Here is a 21793-nt window from a genome sequence, read left to right on the forward strand (position 1 = left end):
AACCACTCATACAGGAACCAAAAAGAAGATAAAGTAAAATTTGACCCAAAACAGCAAGAATAGGTAAGAGGATAAGAAAGAGGAAAACTACGGCATTTCTACAAAATCATCATCATTATCGCCTCTTATGCTCCCCCATCTCACCCAAATCCCTGCCTCTAAAACTCTAGGGAAGAAGAGTACCAGGAAGAGGATCCTGACTAGGCTGCCGTCCACCTCCTCAACTCGGGACTTCCACCACGTGCCTTCCCACTCAGTCTTGATAAGCTGTCCACTCTTGAGCAAAACCATGGGGCGGTTGGGGTAAGCAGTGATATACTCCTCTATGAAGTCTCGGCAGGAGATGTCTTCTATGTCCTCCCAAGTCTTTTTCACTGTCCCAAGGAAGAAGTAGGGCTGAGAGAGGGCAGGTAGGGCATGTCTTGATAGGGGAAAATGGTTGGCAAGGAGACATTTGGTATTTTTCAGGTTGGGAAGGAGAGAAAAAATAAACGAAGAAATCATAACCTCAAGGGAAGCAAAACCAAGATCACCTAAAAGTATTGAACCTAATGTGTAAATGTACACTCAAATCAAGTAAATACTAAATAAGCAATATGAAAACATAGGTGAGGCACTCATTTCATAAACATGTTTGTTTCTTCTTAGGAAAAGTCAAGTGGAAATTCTTGTTAACTTGGTAAGTCTAAAGGTAAATCAAAAACAATAGGTGGCACCATGAAATTGATTTAAAAAAACCTGTCCTTCCTTCTCATGCTCCATCAGGCTTTTAAGGGACCCTGAATGTATTTACTGCCATGTTATGTGGAAACACAGCTATGTTAGTTGACTCTTCTGCAATTAAAAACAGTTGCTTCTGTTAAGAGTCTCTCCCAAGCCAGAGTCACAAGTACAGAGGACACTATGAAGCCCCCATCTAATACAGCTTCTGTAGAAAGCACCATGAGAAAGTGCTATGAAAGCACTATGCAGACTACAGATTTATACAAATGTTAGATTAAGCATGAGACTAGGAAAGAAGTAATATCTTCTCAAACCTAAATCACTCAGAAATGAAATCAAAAGACACCTACAATATGAGCATCCACTCAAGGTAAGTCATGCTCTTCTAGTGTCTGACTCTTTGGCTGCAAAGACCCAGCACTAGAGATGAGCAAATTAAACTGTAACTCTCAAAGGACATTAATGAAACTTATCCTCTTTGAGACTAAAGCACCAAAAACATTAGGGCCTTTTAATTGGTTGTGTTAAGAAGAAATACAAGGTAGAGGAGGAAATGGATAGAACTAAGGAAGAAAGGAGGGACACTCACGTGGCCGGCAAATGGGATACAGTTCAGACTGTGTAACATAGGAAGCGTAGCCGTCATCAAAGAAAATGAGAAACCTGTAAGGAAAGAGTGACGGTAGAAAGATTGGGGGTTATGATATTTAACTCGACCAACAGAAATTATCTTATCATAGCTTCCACGCCTCTGGATCACAAACAGGACACACTCCAGGGAAGATGTTCGGTGCACTACTTTCTTCCTACTATTCTCTCTTCCCACCCCAAGAGTTAAGAATTCTCCCTTAGGTTAGCAGATGCAAACTATTACATACAGAATGGATAAACAATAAGGTCCTACTGTATGGTACAGGGAACTATATTTAATATCTTGTGATAAACCATAATGGAAAATAATATTAGAATTCTCCCTTAATCTAACCAACATATCCCCACTTTGCCAAAAGCTATTTATTCTCATTATACTGTCAGATTCCTAAACTGCTGAAAAACATTTAGTCTCCATTTCTTCCTTCTATATGAATTCTCTATTCCACCTAACCATTAATCAATCTGAATTATTCTCCCCTACCCAGTTTTCTCCTTGAGAAAAGGAGAAAAAAGGGTGTGTGTGGGGGGGTGGCGAGAAAGAATCATCCACATGACTCCATGGCAAAGAAAGAGTTTCTGGCCACTGGGGACTAAGAACACAAAAGCTAATTGTGAGATCTGGACTGTGGCTTCAACAGGGCAGGTGCTGTGCTCCCGGCTCCCACTCTCTTTACAATCCTCTGTCCAGGTACCTGAGCTTGTTTTTGACGTTTGGTGTCTCAGCTACAATGCCAGCGTAGAGCCAGACCTGATTCCCATCTTTGTATTTGGCCACTACTCGACTGCCCACATACAGCTTGTCAGCAGGAGGGTGGTAATCATAGGCAATATGGTTCCCTGACAGAAGACTCTTTCCTTTGTTGTCAAATTTCACCTTGTACTTCTTCCCTGGCCCTGAGTAAAAGGGAAAGATAAACAAAAAATTTTAAAAACCGTCAGTTTCTGTGTGAATCCTGGTTGCTACGTGAGAGACAAAAGGCAAGGCTATGGGGAAAAGAAACAATCAGCATTGGAGACCTGCAGGTTGTCTTTCATTAGTTCTTCCTCTAGCTTGAACATACCAACCGTCTGGATGGCAATAAGGGTGCCTTTGTGCCACGTCTTAGTTCTCTTCTTGCCCAGAATGCGCATGCTAACCACCAGGTCACCATCTTTACTCAATTCTCCAGACATTTGACTCAAGGTTCCTAGGAAGAAAGCATAAAGAGATATGGCATAGACTGGGGAAAGAATGGAAAAATAAAGAAAGTACTGGGTTATTGGGGCAAGTGGGGTAATCTTTTGATCCTTAGCCACTTTTACTGCTCTGTTGGCCAAGGGCAGAAATATAAGACACAGTCCAATCAACTGTTTATGCTAACAGGAAAAACTTGAATTGAAATTCACATGTAACTCAAGACCATCTCACTTTAACCAAATATTTCCAACTCCTTATTAATAACATTAATTACCACTCATTAAATGCCACGTAGCATTTTATAAAACATATTCCTGGGAGGGATCTCTTAACAGCCACACTCTACAAAGTTTCCCTCAGACCTCTTTCTAAGGGTTTGAGTTACTCTCTTCTCTTTAACCTTCATCTGGAAGAAGAAATCACGAACATGGAGCTAAAAAGGTATTTGGACAAAGCCATCACACAGTAGAAAACCAGCAGACAAAAGACTTAAGCCAAGGGACTTCCCCGGTGGTCCAGTGGTTAGGACTCTGCATTTTCACTGCCGTGGGCCTAGGTTCAATATGTGGTTGGGGAACTAAGATCCCATAAGCTGTTCAGCAGGGGGAGAAACGACAAGCAGACAGCAAGGAAAATCTGTGGTGTTAAAAGAACCAAACAGAGGTGAAGAAGGATTCTGAAATGCTAAAACAAAGCCAGTTATCCATGAAATCTCTTTGTAGGATTTCATGCCCGCACCTATACCGAGGTGCCTCCTGACTCTAACCTTTGTGTAGATCCTGGGAACTGCTCTTCTTGTTGACAGCGTCCATGAACTTCTGGACATCTTGAGCTGACTTTCTTAAGGCAGCCATAGCTTCACGGAGCTGTAAGGAAAGGGATGAGGGAATCAAGTTTTAAAATAGTAGCACCGGTTCTTTTTTAACATCTTTATTGGAATATAATTGCTTTACAATGTTGTGCTAGTTTCTGCTGTACAACAAAGTGAATCAGCTATATGTATACATATATCGCCATATCCTCTCCCTCCCACCCTCCCTATCCCCCCCCACCAGGTGGTCACAAAGCACCAAGCTGATCTCTCTGTGCGATGCAGCTGCTTCCCACTAGCCATCTATTTTACATTTGGTAGTGTATGTATGTCAGTGCTACTCTCTCACTTCATCCCAGTTTACCCTTCCCCCTCCCTGTGTCCTCACATCCATTCTCTACATCTGCATCTTTATTCCTGTCCTGCCCCTAGGTTCATCAGAACCTTTTGTTTTTTTTTTTAGATTCCATATATATGTGTTGGCATACAGTATTTGTTTTTCTCTTTCTCACTTACTTCACTCTGTATGACAGACTCTAGGTCCACCTCATTACAAATAACTCAATTTCATTTCTTTTTATGGCTGAGTAATATTCCATTGTATATATGTAGCACCAGTTCTCCAGCATAAGAACTTGTCTTTTAAAAAGCAAAATAGAATGAGTTATGTTTAGAAGCTTATAGTTACTTTATCAGGCAAAACCTGCCCTTTCTTACAAATCTGGTTCAGAAATCAGCTTTAGGAAGCTATCCTTGACTAATTTAACTGCCAAATTCTACATTCATACAGCACTCAGTGCATGCATCTATAAGAAACTTTTGCATTCTTTTAACACCTATTAGAGAACTGCAACCCATAGGGCTGATTATGCAGGGTGAACGATTATATGCTGATAGCTGAACTGACCGAATGGTCAGGCCAAAAGTTTCTCCCATTTTCATATTCTTATCTCTCACCCTTCTCTTACCCATCCCAACTTACCTTCTGGTCTTTTGGAGTTCTGCTCCCAGCATCACCTACAGATGAGAAAAACTCTGAGTGTAAGGGACTTACACATAAGAATTTCCAAGAAATCAAGAACTAAGCTACTTAACAGGATTACCATGGAAACATTATTGATAACAACTGAAAACTAGATATAGATATACATATCTATGTGAAAGTACCAAAAGCATTTAGAAAGATACACAGCAAATAGGTAACAGTGCTTACCTGGGGATAAAGTACTGGGACAGGTGATATTCTGTGGGATTTTCAAATATTTGAATTCTCTCTTTTTAAATTTGTTTATTTTTATTTTTTGGCTGCATTGGGTCTTTGTTGCTGTGCGTGGCCTTTCTCTAGTTGCGGCGAGCGGGGGCTACTCTTCGTTGCGGTGCATGGGCTTCTCATTGTGGTGGCTTCTCTTGTTGAGGAGCACAGGCTCTAGGCGCTTGGGCTTCAGTAGTTGTGGCACACGGACTCAGCAGTTGTGGCTCGTGGGCTCTAGAGCACAGGCTCAGCAGTTGTGGCATGTGGGCTTAGTTGCTCCATGGCATGTGGGATCTTCCCAGACCAGGGCTCAAACCCGTGTCCCCTGCATTGGCAGGCGGATTCTTAACCATGGCGCCACCAGGGAAGCCCAAATATTTGAATTCTTATAACAATAATTTATGGGTTATTTGAATGATTTGAAAAGTGAAATATAGTCAGTGAATTAAGCAAAAATGTTTCTTCTTGAGTAGTGCTGTCCAACAGAACTTCCTGCTATGATAAACATGTTCTGTATCTACACTGTCTAATATGTTAAAATTTGGCTACTAAGCACATGAAATGAACTTTAAATTTTACTAAAAATTCTTTTAAAATCAGGTATAATTCACATACCAAGAAATTTACCCATTTAAAATGTTTAATTCAGTGGTTTTTAATGTATTCACAAGGTTGTACAACCACCACCACTATCTAATTCTAGAACATTTTCATCACCCTGAAAAGAAACCCCACTAATGAGTATGGGGTTTCTTTCCGGAGTGATGAAAATACCCATTAGCACTCACTCCCCATTCCACCCTTCCCACAACCCCCAGCAAACATTAATCTACTTTGTGTCTCTATGGATTTGCCTATTCTGGATATTTCATATAAACGGAGTCATATTATATGTGGTGCATCATATCAGATTCATCTATGTTGCAACATTTATCAGCACTTCATTCCTTTATATGATTGAATAATATTCCATCGTATGGCTATGCCATATTTTATTTATCCATTCATCAGTTGATGGACATTTGGGTTGTTTCCGCTTTTTGGCTGTTATGAATAATGTTGACAGGCACATTTGAATATCAGTTTTTATGTGGGCATATGTTCTCATTTCTCTTGGGTATATGGCTAGGAGTGGAATTGCTAGGCCATAAGGTTTAACCTTTTGAGGAACTGAAAGATTTGTCCAAACTGGCTGTACCATTTTACATTCCCACCAGCAATTTAGAGGATTCCAATTTCTCCACATCCTTGTCAACACTTATTACTGTCTATCTTTTTAACTACAGCTATCCTAGTAAGTATAAAGTAGTTTTGACTTGCATTTCCTTAACAACTAATGATGTTGAACATCTTTTCATATACTTATTGGTCATTTTCACATCTTCTCTGAAGAAATATCTATTCAAATCTTTTGCCCATTTTTAATTGGGTCATTTGTCTTTTTATTCTTGAGTTGTAAGAGTTCTTTATACATTCTGGAAAATACTAGGCTTCACATTTCACATATTTTTTTATTTTTGGTCACACCACATGGCTTGCGGGATCTTAGTTCCCTGACCAGGGATTGAACCTGGGCCCTTGGCAGTGAAAGTGTGGAGTTCTAACCACTGGACTGCTAGGGAATTCCCACATTTCACATAATTTAAATAGCCACATGTGGATAGTGGCTACTGTATCGTACAGTGAAATTTTAGATATTTATAACGTATATTTAAAAATGGGGGGACTTCCTTGGTGGTCCAATGGTTAAGAATCCACCTTCCAACGCAGGGGACGCTGGTTTGATCCTGGTCGGGGAACTAAGATCCCACATGCTGTGGAGCAACTAAACCTGCACACTGCAACTACTGAGCCCGTGCGCTCTGTAGCCCGCGCACCACAACTAGAGAGAAGCCCGCATGCTGCGCCAAAAGATCCCGTATGCTGCAATGAAGATCCCACAAGCCACAACTAAGACCTGACGCAGCCAAATAATAAATTAAAATTAAAAAAGGTAATGGTGGTAATCATTTTGCAATAAACATACATATCAAATCATTATGTCTTATACCTTAAACTAATACTATATTATTTGTCAATTATATCTCAATAAAACTGGGGGGGGGAAGTAGCAAAAATAACTAAATAAATAAAAACAAAAATGGAAAGCAATGTACATTTCTGAAAATAACAAAAATAGTTAAATAAACTACAACATATCTAAATGAGGTTCATAAAGAATCTTCAATAACACGAGGCAATGCTAATGATATATATTAAGTTTTAAAAGTTAGGATACAAAATTATTTATTTGATATGAACTCAACCTTGGAGAGAATACACAGACACACCTGTGCATGTGCACACATTCCTCAAAGAACTGTGACTATGGCATATGATTAATATCTGTTATCTTAGAACTCCACAACTGTAAAAGGCTTCAAAACACATGTTCTATATTTGAGGACAAATTAAGGACGGACGGTTATTAATCTTGCAGGGATTTTTACCTTTAAAATATATTTAGATACATTCATGTGGTAAAAAATTCAAACATTATAAAAGGACACACAATCAAAAATAAGTCTCCCTCCTGCCCCTGCTTCTCGTTACTTGCCTCAGAAATAACCAATATTAACAGTATCTTTTGCAGCCAAAGATATTCTGCAAAGTTACATATGTATTCTATCCTGCCTTCATCCTTTTACTCACACTCAACATGCAGGTTTTTTTTTTTTTTTTTTTTTTTGCGGTACGTGGGCCTCTCACTGTTGTGGCCTCTCCCGTTGTGGAGCACAGGCTCCGGACTCACAGGCTCAGAGGCCATGGCTCACGGACCCAGCCGCTCCGCGGCATGTGGGATCTTCCCAGACCGGGGCACGAACCCATGTCCCCTGCATTGGCAGGCGGACTCTCAACCACTGCACCACCAGGGAAGCCCGCACGTTTTTTTTAAAATAAATTTATGTATGTATGTATGTATGTACGTATGTCTGCCTGCACTAGGTCTTCGTTGCTGTGCACAGGCTTTCTCTATTTGTGGCAAGCGGGGGATACTCTTCGTTGCAGTGCACGGGTTTCTCATTGCAATGACTTCTCTTGTTGTGGAGCATGGGCTCTAGGTGTGCGGGCTTCAATAGTTGTGACACACAGGCTCAGTAGTTGTGGATCGCGGGCTCTAGAGCACAGGCTCAGGAGTTGTGGCACATGCGCTTAGTTGCTCCATGGCATGTGGGATCTTCCTGGACCAGGGCTCGAACCCGTGTCCTCTGCATTGGCAGGCAGATTCTTAACCACTGTGCCACCAGGGAAGTCCCAACATGCAGTTTTTTTGTTTTTATTTTTGGCTGCATTGGGTCTTAGTTGCAGCACACGGGATCTTTGTTGTGGCATGCAGGATCTTTAGTTATGGTGCGTGGGCTCTTCGTTGTGGCATACGGGATTCTCTAGTTGTGGTGCACAGGCTCCAGAGTGTGCATGCTCTAGAGCTCGTGGGCTCTGTAGTTTGCGGCACGCAGGCTCTCTGGTTGAGGCGCACAGGCTTAGCTGCCCCACAGCATGTGAGATCTTAGTTCCCCAATCAGGGATTGAACCTGCATCCCCTGCATTGGAAGGCATATTCTTAACCACTGGACCACCAGGGAAGTCCCCTTCATGCAGTTTTTATGTTGCTTTTTATCTCCACACTTAAAATTACTAGGAAAGTATTCCCCATCAGGACCTACAAATCTGATTCTTTTTTCCCCCAATTTTTTTATTGTGGCAAAATATACATAACACAGAATTTACCATCTTAACCATTTTTAAGTGTACAGTTCAGTGGTATTAAGTACATTCATGTCACTGTGCAACCATTACCATCAGTCATCTCCAGAACTCTAAGTCACCAAGTTAAGACATGAGGAACAGGACAGAGGGAGCATGAGGGAGTATAGTCATCTGTACGAAAGGTCTGAATTAAATGTCCAGCTTTGCTAAAAATATAAGCAGAAACTTTATACCAATAAATTGAATACTTAAGAAAAAATATAAATTACCAGAAAATTACAAGTTACCAAATCTGACTCAAAGAAATAGAAAAGCTTTGCACAAAGTAAATAGATACCTAGATGGCTTCATAGGCAAATTCTATCAAACGCTCAAGGGGTACATAATTCCAATTTTGCAAACACTTCCCAAGAATTAAAAGAAGAAATACTGCCTATTCCATTCTACAAGGCCATCAAAATCTCAATATTAAAATCACAGAAGGGTAGTACCAAAAAAAAAAATTATAGGCCTATCTCTGTTATAAAAGAGAAGATGCAAAAATCCTAAATATCAGCACAACAAATCCAGAAATGTTTAAAAACGATATATTTAGTTGGAGTCATCCAAGGACTATAAGGTTGGAAAACTTAGTGATTTAAAGAAAAATATTCACATAATAATTTTACTAGATATATAAAGTATGTCCAATAAAATCAACATCTACTCATGATAAAAACTCCCAGCAAACTAAAAATATGGGACAAGTTCTATTACCTGACAAATGACATCTTCGAAAACCTGTAACAAGCAATCAGTCTTAATAGTATAAGATGAAAAAAAAAAAATAGTATAAGATGAAAACATGCCCTTTAAAACAAGCCACAAGGGCCGCTCTCGCCTTCTGAGATGGCCCACACTCTGTCTGTGGAGTGTGTTTCTCTCTAAATAAATCCACTTCTTACCTATCAAAAACGAAACAACCAAAAATAACCACCAAACAAGCCACAAGACAAGGAAGTCCTTGTCATCATCATTACTCCCATTTAACATTATAATAAAGGTCTTAGCTGGTGAAATATGACAAGGAAAACAAGACTTATCTGCCATAAGTATAGGAAAGGAGGAAAAACTGCAATTATTTTCAGATGACAGTCTACATAGAAAACTTAAATGAAATCATAGAAATAAAAATTTAATAAGATTGTCAGATACAAAAATCTATATGCAAAAGTCAACTGCATGTCTATATACCAGCAGCAACTAGTTGGAAATGTATTTTCTTTTTTTTTTAAAAGAAGGATATTAATTTATTTATTTTTGCTGTGTTGGGTCTTTGTTTCTGTGCGAGGGCTTTCTCTAGTTGTGGCAAGCAGGAGCTACTCTTCATTGCGGTGCATGGGCCTCTCACTATTGCGGCCTCTCTTGTTGTGGAGCACAGGCTCCAGACGCGCAGGCTCAGTAGTTGTGGCTCACGGGCCTAGTCGCTCCGCGGCATGTGCGATCCTCGCAGACCAGGGCTCGAACCCGTGTTCCCTGCATTAGCAGGCAGACTCTCAACCACTGCACCACCAGGGAAGCCCCTGGAAATGTATTTTCTTAAAAAAGATATTTTTTGTGGCTACTGAAAATGGTAGTTGGGAATAAATCTGACAGAAGACGTGCAAGCTTTCCGTGGAGAAAATTAATCAACCCTCCTGAAAAATGTTAAGGACTACATAAATGATCTTTGTATAGGAGAGTCAAATACCATGAAATTATCAACTATTCCTAAATTAATCTTGTGATAACGTCGATGGTTTGGGGGTTTTTATTGGTGGGGGGGAAGTGGGGAACATGACAAGCTAACTCTCAATATAAATATAAGCACAACAGGTGAAAAAGAACCAAGACATCTGTGAAGAAGAACAAGAAACTGAGGTTACTAGAGTTAAAAGATATTATAAAGCCACAGTGATAGGCTCTATAGAGTTGAAACAGGAGGAAATGACAGACCAGTGAAACAGAACAGAAAGTCCAGAAACAAACCCACACAAATATATGGAAATAATTTATGATAGAGTAGGCAATGTAAATCAATAGGAGGGGACACATTTCAATAATGGTGCTGGAAATTGTTTAAGAACAATATGAAAAAAAGAAAAAAAGAAATTTCATTTGGAATTAAGACTTAAATGTGAAAGACAAAACTATGAAACTTTCAAAGGCAATGTAAAAGAAGATCTTTATAGACTCAGGGCAGTAAGGATATAAAAAGCAATGACCATAAAAGAAAATGTTAACGTTAGAACTTCTGTTTATTAACAAATAACATAAAAAGTAAAGACAAGACATAAGGTTGGAGTGATATGTGCATTTTATAACTGCAAAGGATTAGTAATTATAATTATAGGAATAATAGGTAGACTTCCTATGAATTAAAAAAAACAGTTGAGCAAATGAGCAAGATACATGAACAGACATAACAAAGAAAACCTACAGATGACTCACAAACACATGAAAAGATTCCCAAGTTCATCTGTAGACAGGGAAATCAAATTTTAAAATGAGAGTGCTAAGTGTTGTCAAGGATGTGGAACACAGGCCACTCTCAGCCACTGGTGGTATAAATATAAATTGGCACAACCACTTTGGAAAGCTGTTTGGTCACTAATTATCCAGCAAGGTTGAAAATTCTATATCCTAAGAACTAGCAACTCCACTCTTACAGTACCCTAGGATATCCTAAAAAGATTCTTGCACATGTGCATCAAGAATCATTTACAAGAATATTTAGGGCATTATTTACAATTGCAAAAAAACTGAAAACAAATGAAATGTCAACTGTTCGGAGACTAGATAAACTGTGGCATATTCCCATAATGGAACAACACCATACTGCAGTAGCAACTGAACCAAGCATCACACATCAGCATGATGTTGAAGATGTCATGGAAGAATGCATACAGTGTCTAAGATTCCATTTATACAGTTCAAAAACAGGCAAAACTACAGCACTTCTGGTAATAGTGATGTGACAAGATTGGACAATCCCCCTATGCAGAAAACAACTATAAAACTGGACAAAATTGTCAAAAGCAATCATTTCAGGACTTCCCTGGTGGTGCAGTGGTTAAGAATCCCCTTCCCAATGCATGGGACTGATCCCTGGTCCGGGAAGATCCCACACGCCGCAGAGCAACTAAGCCCATGCACCACAACTACTGAGCCTGAGCTCTAGAGCCCGCAAGCCACAACTACTGAGCCCATGCACCGCAACTACTGAAGCCTGTGCGCCTAGCGCCCGTGCTCTGCAACAAGAGAAGCCACCACAGTGAGAAGCCCATGCACTGCAATGAAGAGGAGCCCCAGCTCGCTGCAACTAGAGAAAGTCTGTGCAGCAACGAAGACCCAATGCAGCCAAAAAATTAAAAAAAAATCATTTTAAGACACTGGAAATTTGACCAAAGGCAAACAATAGATTGATAAGTATCCCTGAAAAACTGCTAAATCTTCTGGTAACAAAGGTGGGAGTCTATGGATCTCTTGCCTGGGGCAGCTCCCATCCCTGCTCCACCTCTAGCTTGGTGGGCAAAAACTGTAGCTTTATCACTGAGGTGCTAGCCATAACAAGCAGATTTGCTAATTTGAGGTTGTAGCTCTTGTTTAGGGTAAGCGGCAAACCAGTAAATTTAACCAGGAGATTCTGAAAATGAGAGAGTCACAGACAGGCTTAGATAAATTCTCTATACATTTTTGGGTGACTCCTAAAATATGCATATGCAAAGAGGACCCAAGAGTGCCTAGTTAAAAAGGAAACCCAAGGTCAAAGAAAAAAATCACAAAGGAAATTAAAATTTATGAGTTACATGAAAATGAAAATTCAACATAAAAATTTATGAGATGCAGCAAAGCATGCTCAGAGGGAAATTTATAGCTTTAAATGTTTATATTAGAAAGAAAGAAAGGTCTAAAGTCAATAGTCTCAGCTTTGACTTTAAGAAACTAGAAAAAGAAGAGCAAATCAAACCCAAAAAAAGTGGAAGGAAGAAAATAGAGATCAGAGTAGAAATCGATGAAATAGAAAACAGAGAAACAGTAGCAAAAATAAATCAATGAATCCCCAATACTGGTTCCTTGTAAAAGAACAAAAATTGATAAACCTGTATCTAGACTAATCAAGAAAAAAAAGAGGAGATCTAAATAACCAATATCAGGAATGAAAGGGACATCACTACAGAACCTACAGAAATTAAAAAGGATCATAAGGGAATACTATGAACAACTTTATGGCAATAATTTAGACAACTTTGATAAAGTGAACAAATTCCTAGAAAGACACAAATGAACAAAATCAACTTGAGAAGAAACTGAAAATCTAAATAGATATTTCAGGTAAAGAAAATAGATTAGTGATTATATTAAAATAGATATATCAGGTAAAGAAAATGGATTAATGATTTATCTTCCCACGATAAATTCAATGTGATATCCTGGATTGGATCCTGGAACAGAAGAAGTCCAGAAATTGAATAAAGTCTGGAGTTTAGATAAAAGTAATGTACCAATGTTTGTTTCTTAGTTTTGACCAATATATACCATGGTAACATTAACATTAGAAGAAACTGGTGAAAGGTATGCAGGAACTCTCTATTACCTTTGCAATTTTTCCATAAATCTAAAATGATTCCAAACTAAAAAGCTTACTTAAAAATATCTTTCCACAAAGAAAAGTCCAGGCCAAGATGGTCTCATTGCTTAATTTATCAAACATTTAAGGAAGAAATAATACCATTCCACACAACTCAGAGGAAGGAACACCTCCCAACTCATCTTATAAGGCCAATATTACCCTGCTACCAATGCCAAAGACATCACAATAAAACTACAAACCAACAGCCCTCAAACATATGTGCAAAAATTGTTAAAACATTTGCAAATCCAATACAGCAACATATAAAAAGGATTATACACTAAGACAAAGTGGGGGGTGGGGATGGGAGAGTTATTCCAGGAATAACAGATTGGTTTAACATATAAAAAATAATTATTGTAATACATCCTATTAATAGGATAAAGGACAAAAGCCATATGATCACCTGAGGACAACAGAGAAAAAGTAGCTGACAAAATCTGAAATCGAATCCAGCTATTATAAAAACTCTCAGCAAACTAGGAATAGAAGCAACTTCTCTGAACCTGATAAAGGATACCTACAGCTCACATCATAATTAATGACTAAACATAAAATGCTTCCCTGATAAAATCAGGAACAAGGAAAGGATGTCTGCTCTTTTTTTAACATCATACTGGAGGTTCTAGCAAGCATAATAAGGCACGGGAAAAACACAAGACATCTAGATTAGAAAGGAAGAAGTAAAATAACTATTTGCAGACAACATGGTCTAATGTATAGAAAATCCTAAGGGAGCCACAAAAAAATTCTAGGAAACTGATAAGCTGATGCTAAAATTTATTTGGATTATATATGAAATACAAATGAATTTGGAGGACTTTCACTAAGTGATTTTAATACTTACTGTAAAGCTACAGTAATTAAGACAGTGTGGTGCTGGTATAAAAATAAACATTTAGTTCAATGTGACCCTCAACTACAACATATAGCCAGCTGATTTTTGACAAGGATACCAAAAGAATAGTCTTTTCAACCAATGGTGGTGGAACAACTGGATAGCCATAAGCAAAACAAACCAATCAACTACCCTCAGCTCTTACGTTAAGAATTTTTATTCTTCAAAAGACACCATTAAGAAAATGAAAAGACCACATCTGGGAAAATGTTTGTAAAATAGGTCTGATAAATGAATTGTACCTAAAGTATAATAAGTCAGAAGACTTATATATATTGACTTAGAAAAGTCAATAATAAAAAGACAATCCAATTTTTTAAAAAAGGCAAAACTATTTGAATAGCTATTTCCTCAAAGAACATACATAAATGGCAGATAAGTATGTGAAAAGATGCTCAATGTCTTTAGGAACATGCAAACTACAATCACAATGTGAGGGAGTCCCCTAGTGGCCTAACGGTTAGGATTCCGGCTTTCACTGCTGTGGCCTGGGTTCAGTCCCTGGTTGGAGAACAGAGATCCCACAAGCCACGCAGCATGGCCAAAAAAAAAAAAAAAAAAAAAGCTACAATTCCACTTTGCTAGGGGAAATGTAAAATGATATGGCCACTTTGGAAAACACAATAGCGATTTCTTAAAAACTCAAACATACACTTACCTAAGACTTACCAATTCCACTCCTAGGTGGAGTATCCAACAGACATGAAACATAATGTGGACATTAAGACTTACACACCAGGGACTTCCCTGGTGGCGCAGTGGTTAAGAATCCACCTGCCAATGCAGGAGACACGGGTTTGATCCCTGGTCTGGGAAGATCCCAAGTGCCACGGGGCAACCAAGCCCGTGCGCCACAACTACTGAGCCTGCGCTCTACAGCCTGCGAGACACAACTACTGAGCCCGTGTGTCACAACTACTGAAGCCCGTGTGCCTAGAGCCTGTGCTCCACAACACAGAAAAGCCACCACAATGAGAAGCCCGCACACCGCAACAAAGAGTAGCTCCCACTCGCCGCAACTAGAGAAAGCCTGTGCGCAGCAACGAAGACCCAACACAGCCAAAAATAAATTAATAAACTAAAAACAAACAAAAAACTGTTAAAGAATAGACAAAACCAAATAATCTGTTTTGAGATATATACATAGGTGCTAATGCCACCTATAAAGAAAAACAAGGGAATTCGGAATACAGGTTACATAGAATGGGGAAAGGAGAATAATTCAATCAGGAAGTAGCAAGAAGTGAAAATCTATGATATCAATACTAACAATCTTCTTTTTTTTTTCTGTAACAGACAAGTCCAACAGTTAGGAATATGGAATTAGTAAGAATGGTTTCTCCTCTCTTTTATCTTCTATTTGCTCATCTTCCCACATTTCAATTTTAATCCTGAGATTTTCCTGTCCATAGCCTCATCTCTTACCTGAATCAATACTGAGGACATCATCGTCTTCATCAGGAATCTCAATTATTTCTGTAGGCCGGGAAGCTTCATCTTCAGAACTACTGTCCCGGTACTGTAGTCCCAGTTTGGAGTAAAAGTCCTTCACCAAAGACTCACAATTAGTCACTGCCCTAATATTGGAACACACGTAGAAAAGGTCAAAGCCAGCAGAAGCAGGTGTAAAAGCTATTAGAATTTATATATATTTCAGTATACACTGACCTCTATTTAAACAGGCCATTCCAAAGTGTCTCTGTTTTGAATTTTAAATGCTTATCCCATAGAAAAATGTTTAAATAGTGGTTTCCAGACTAGTTCTTCAAAAATCCAAAATAAGCCCAAAGCACAGTCCTTTCAACCTTACCTCATTATTTACCTTGTTGTTATTTGAAAATATGTTCTAAGTGACAACTAGGGCAGGAGAAACAAATCTTCTGGGGGTTTAGGAGTAGAAACAGGGCTCTAGGAAACAGGGCTCTATTAAAACTTCGCAGTTACATAAAACAGCAAGTTTTTATAATATGCACTCCCTAGATGATTCTACTAAGAAAACAAAACAATTGCTCTGAAGTAGAGTGACGTATAAAGAAGGGGAAGGGAGTCAAGACTTGGACTCCCCTACTGTTGAGCATATTAGCCTCTGATAGATGAATATTATATTATATGGGTGGTTGTGAGGTCAGATTATGGCCCTTCACCCTTGAGGAAGAGTAAGATTCTACATACCTGTACCTTCTAAAGTACAAAGTGTACAATGTCATGAACAATTATACTACTTTAAAAATGTCTGCCAATAGGTAGATTTCCTCCTATTTCCTATGTGGTTCTTACCTGGATGCATCATCAAACAGCTGGTCAACATGGGCCACCTCAGATTCCTTCTGTATTACCCATGTCTCCAACTCTGCTAGTTGCTTCTTGCGCTGCTGTATACAGTCCATCTTTTCCAGTTCTTCATCAATGAACTGCCGAAGTTCCTCCATAGATATACCCAGCTCCTCAACCACTGCTTGTTGCAGCTCTGCAATCTCTTCAGACTCCACTGCAGCTGTTGCTGCATCCAAACCAATGCACCCAGGGAGGGAGGACATACTGTTGTCCTCTACATGGAGCAGGAAACTAGAATTACTTTTGGAGTTATTATGACTGCAATAGAGAATTTCAGTCCCCTAATAAAACTCATTCCTACTCTGCTACTTGTTACTCAAATATACGTAGTTAGTTCTCTTTCCCCATTCTCCAGTATCTGATGCTGAGATTTTGTAGAGTTCTCATCTCCTGTAGGCTACAGACTATAGGCCTGAATAAAATGCAAAAGTTTGAGAGGGCACGGAAGACATATATTATGCAACAGGGAGCTACCGAAAACAATGTTTTAGGAAACTGAAGAGAACCAGTTTATTGAGTAAGATATTTCTGTGGCCTGTGTTCTTTAATTGACTAATGAGATAAATCTTTGTTTGCACGCTCTGCCTAATTTGAACAAATACTCCCCACCTGGAGGGGTTTGGGCTACAACTCCCTAATTCGTTGTTTTCTCTTTAATTACTTTTCCCTTTACATTACTTTGCTTTTGTGTGGAAATTTTTTGTTTGAAAAGTATAATACTTAAGGACAGAAACGCTTGCAGCAAACAGGTTTCCCCAAAGTAAAAGGAAATAAAGCAATTTGGGAATAAACCGTGGCTACCTAAAATCGACAATTCAAATACTCCCACATACAACTCACATTGGTGTTAACTGCTTTTTTTATCAAACGGTTAAAGCAAAACTGATGCCATAATGCCGTGCGACCCCAGCGCCAGTTCTCACCGCCTCCATTTTTCTTTGGCCCACACACCGCCCCACCCCCGCGCTATCCATTTTAGGGGTGCGTCCCACCCACCCGCAAACCCAGCTCAACCCCGCCCCCGCTAGTCCCCCGGGGAAGACCTCCTTCCCACTCTCGCCCGACCTCCTACCACAAACAAAACATTCCATACAAGCCCTTGGTCTCCAAATACCTCAATTAACAGTATTTCCCACACCTCCCAGCTTCCAGCTATGAGGGCTCTTTCTTACCAACCAGACTCACGACTCAGGGGTCGGCCTCTGTAGGAAAGAACGAAACCAAAGGGAAAAGGGAGCAGGGGGAGGGGAAGAAGCGTGAGGGAGGGAAGGGGAAGGAAAAAAAAAAAAAAAAAGACGCCGGAAGCAAACCTGAGGTGCCGTTCCGGTCGCCGCGACGGTAGCCTGACGGGGTCAAACCCAAAGGTGCAGGGTAACCCTCAAAGGCTGGGCAAACTCAGGCGAGTACGCATGCGTCGAGGCAGAGCCTTCCAGGGCACACGTGAGAAACGACCGGAACGGCACCTCAGTGGGCGTGGGACCTCAGTGGGCGTAGCCTAGAGTATATTACAGAAGGTCCGCCTCTTCCACCACCCCCAATTGGTGACAGCAATACTAAGTTTATTGTGTAAAGGCTCTGTTGGCAAACACTCTTAGGTTTAGAATTGTTTCTCACTTTTACTTGAGTTTGTTTTATTACGTAAGTTGTACAAATTGTAACAAGTCGAATATTAAGTTGTAATAAGAAAAATATGAAAATTTCCTCTCCACCCCATCACTTAACCATCCCTGCTCCTTTGAGATAAAACAGCTTACTTTTCTAGGCCTGGGTGTACAGGTCAAACATGTGGATTTTTTTGTTATGTTTTGTTTTCATTTAACATGTGGACATAACATGAAGTCAATAAAAAGGATAAAAGTTGTCTTTTTAACAGTTGCATAATATTTCATAATATGGCTAAACCATATTTAGGAATTTAGATTGTTTTCAATTTTTAGGCACTACAAATAACTCAACAATAAACATTAACATCCGTTTGCAGTAGTACTTTAATTTCTGTGAAAGAGATTCCCCAAAATGGAATCTGAGTAAAAAAATAATGTACTTTCTCCCATTTTTATTAGGATCTGCTGTCGAATTACTTTTCAAAAGGTTGAAACAATTTTTACTTCCACTAGCAAATCTGTGAAAGTATCTCTTTTCCCCACACCCTCATTAGGACTATTTGTTAACTATTTATTTATTAAATTAATTTATTTATTTACTTGGTTGCACCAGGTCTTAGTTGTGGCAGGTGGGCTCCTTAGTTGTGGCATGCGAACTCTTAGTTGCTGCATGCATGTGGGATCTAGCTCCCTGACCAGGGATTGAACCCAGGCTCCCTGCACTGGGAGCACAGAGTCCTATCCACTGCATCACCAGGGAAGTCACTGGTAACTGTTTAGTTTTTAAGAATTTGATATGTGTTTAAATAGTATCTGTATCAGGACAGACTGTGCTATGTGCAGAAACAACTCCAAAAGCTTAAAACAAAAACACATATTACTTGCTCACACTGCATAATCATCTCTAGAAAGTTGACAGTGGAGCTCTGCTCATGATAGCTACTCAGAAACCCAGGCTGATGAGCTGCCCTGCCAAAAGGAGAGAACACTAGAGGGTCTCACGTTGGCAATTACAGTGACTCAGGACACTACTTTTCAACTCATTGGCTTGAATGAGTCATAAGGCCCTACCCAAACACAAGGGGGCCAAGAAGAACAGTCACATCTCATCTCTGGAAGGAGGGAGAAGCAGATGTATTTGATGAATCAGCACTATTGACTACCACAGACTCTCATTATTGCTTTAATTTGTTCAGCTATATTTACACTAACTGCATCTAACTTCATTTAAAAAGTATAAACCAGAACCTCCTTTTTTTTTTTTTGACCATGCCGCATGCATGTGGGATCTTAGTTCCCCAACTAGGGATGGAACCCGTGCCCCCAGCATTGGAAGCCTGGAGTGTTAACCAATGGACCACCAAGGAAGTCCCCAGAACCTGCTCTGTAAGACTGGAAATAGGGCCTGAGCATCCAGGATCATCAAAGTTTTCAAAATCCTATCCTGGTAACCACACTTTCACCTATGCTCATATCACCTGCCCACCAGTTTCCTGGGACCACGCTAACTGCCTATTTCTAATTGTTAAGACACCAGGAATTGAGGTACGGAGAAGTAAATGTCTCCTCTAGATATTTGAAATTCAGAATATTCCAGACTCACCTCATGATCGTATTATTTTGTAACCTGAGCTAGAAATTTTAGACATATTACTCCTTATAAAACACACACACACACACACACACACACACGATATCTATTGAGTGTTTACTTCATACCAGGCACTGTTCTAAGCACTTTACAGTCATTAATTTAATCCTCACAATAATCCTATGAGGTAGGAACTATTATTATTGTCTCCTTTTTTAAATTAAAATTTTTAAACTGAGGTATAACTGACTTACAACATTATGTTAGTTCCAGGTGTATCAAATAATTTTTTTGATATTTGTGTATATTGCAAAATGATCACCACAATAATTCTAGTTAACATGCTACCATACATAATTTTTTCTTGTGATGAGAAATTTTATGATTTTTTTCTTAGCAACTTTCAAATATGCAATACAGTATTATTAACTATAGTAGCCATGCTGTATATTACATCACCATGACTTCTTTATTTCATAACTAGAAGTTTGTACCTTTCAACTCCCTTCACCCATTTCACCTAACCCCCCCCCCACCCCCTGCCATCTCTGGAAACCATCAATTTGTTCTCTGTACAAATTGGTTTTTGGTGGTCTTTATTTTTTTTTAAGATTCCACATATAAATGAGATTATACAGTATTTGTCTTTCTCTGTCTGAATTACTTCAGTTAGCATTATGCCCTCAGGTCCATTCATATTATCTCAAATGGCAAGATTTCATCCATTTTTATGGGTGAATAACATTCCATTGTATATATTATTGTCTCTTTTTTTATGGTTGAGAAAACTGAGGTACAGAATTAAATAAATTTCCCAAACCACAAAGTTAAAAAGTGTCAGAGCATAGCAGTTTGGCCTTACAGCTTGTGGTTTTAAACCTTTATACAATACAGCTTGTTTATCCTAGCTTATGAATGCTTTTTATATCTTTTCCCTCCTTTCTTTTCCTATTCTACTGCCTTTATTTTTTTCTTCTTTCTTTCTATTTTTTTTGGCCACACCACGCAGCATGTGGGATCTTAGTTCCCCAACCAGGGATTGAACTCGCTCCCCCTGCATTGGAAGCCTAGAGTCTTAACCACTGGACCACCAGGAAAGTCCCCTAGATCTTATTTCTTGCCAGGACAAAATAGTCTCCTAATTGATAGGCCTTACTGTAGATCAGTTCTATCAGTAGCTCTGATCATGTCACTCCCCTGCTTTAAAACTGTTTTCTTTATGTTTAAACTTTACAGTATAAAATTTGAGGCTCTTCATAATTTGGCCCCAATTTACCTCTCTGGCCATGTTTCCCATTTCTCCTTTCACACTCCTGATTATATGCTATTTACACAACAATTTTATGCATTTCACTTTTATATCTTCATACTTTTGTTTACTGTGATCTATCTCCTGGAATGACCCTTCCCTTTCTGTTGGTGAAATATTAATTAATTCTCTAAGGCCCAACTCAAATGTGTTCTCTGTGAAGTTTTCATAGACCAGCAGTTGTCAAACTTTAGTATGTATCAGAATCACCTGGAGGGCTTGTTAAACCACAGATTGCTGTCCCCACACCACACTTGGAGTAGGTCTGGGTGGAGTTTGAGAATTTGCATGTCTAAAATTTTCCCAGTTGATGCCCATGCCATTGGTACTGGGACCAGAGTTTAAGAATCATTGTTCTAGGGACTTCCCTGGTGGCACAGTGGTTAAGAATCTGCCTGCCAACGCAGGAGACACGGGTTCAATACCTGGTCTGGGAAGATCCCACATGCCACAGAGCAACTAAGCCTGTGCTCCACAACTACTGAGCCTGCGCTCTAGAGCCCGCATGCCACAACTACTGAGCCTGCGAGCCACAACTACTGAAGCCTGCACGCATGGAGCCCCTACTCTGCAACAAAAGAAGCCACCGCAATGAGAAGCGCACGCACCACAAGGAAGAGTAGGCCCTGCTCACTGCAATTAGAGACAGCCTATGCACAGCAACAAAGCCCCAACACAGCCAAAAAAAAAAAAAAAAAAGAATCATTGTTCTAGACTATCATTTACCCCCTGCAGAATTAACTCTTGCCTCTGTTCTTCTGTTACCTTAGTTCCTTTCCACTTGTCTGTTATCTGTGTATGTGTGTTTCCTCTGCTGGTTTGAGATCATCTCAATGCTGAGTTCCTATATTAATCATCTTTGTTTCCCCTAGCAACTGACATATTGCCCCGTACATGCCGTGCTCTGTAATGTGTGATGATTAAAGGGAAATCTTTGCTCTGCCCTGATTATGTTTCTATTAGTTAGATTCGTTCAGCTTTCTGATGTGTGTGTGGGTGGGCTGGGGGTGGAAATGAGGAATGGGGATGTTGAAGAGAAACA

The 21793-nt window shown here is 39.5% G+C and overlaps 1 protein-coding gene across 3 annotated transcripts in view; it reads right to left on the reverse strand.

Moving 5' to 3' along the window:
• The window catches only part of SETDB1 (SET domain bifurcated histone lysine methyltransferase 1), a 30589-nt gene extending 12898 nt beyond the window's left edge, over window positions 1-17691 (reverse strand). For 2 of the 3 annotated variants that reach the window (XM_030846417.3, XM_030846414.3), the window contains exons 1-9: window positions 17420-17529; window positions 16191-16461; window positions 15339-15490; window positions 4348-4382; window positions 3321-3420; window positions 2439-2564; window positions 2070-2271; window positions 1313-1386; window positions 184-374 (exon numbers count right to left, since the gene is read on the reverse strand). In XM_030846417.3, the coding sequence (XP_030702277.1) occupies window positions 184-374; window positions 1313-1386; window positions 2070-2271; window positions 2439-2564; window positions 3321-3420; window positions 4348-4382; window positions 15339-15490; window positions 16191-16450 (1140 nt within the window). In that variant the 5' untranslated portion in view covers window positions 16451-16461; window positions 17420-17529. Of the gene's footprint in view, window positions 1-183; window positions 375-1312; window positions 1387-2069; window positions 2272-2438; window positions 2565-3320; window positions 3421-4347; window positions 4383-15338; window positions 15491-16190; window positions 16462-17419; window positions 17530-17557 lie in introns of those variants that run through there. The other variant, XM_030846415.3, reaches the window with a different exon arrangement.
• Window positions 17692-21793: the final 4102 nt, after the last annotated feature.

The sequence above is a fragment of the Globicephala melas genome, chromosome 1, assembly GCF_963455315.2.
Source record: "Globicephala melas chromosome 1, mGloMel1.2, whole genome shotgun sequence".
NCBI lineage: Eukaryota > Metazoa > Chordata > Mammalia > Artiodactyla > Delphinidae > Globicephala > Globicephala melas.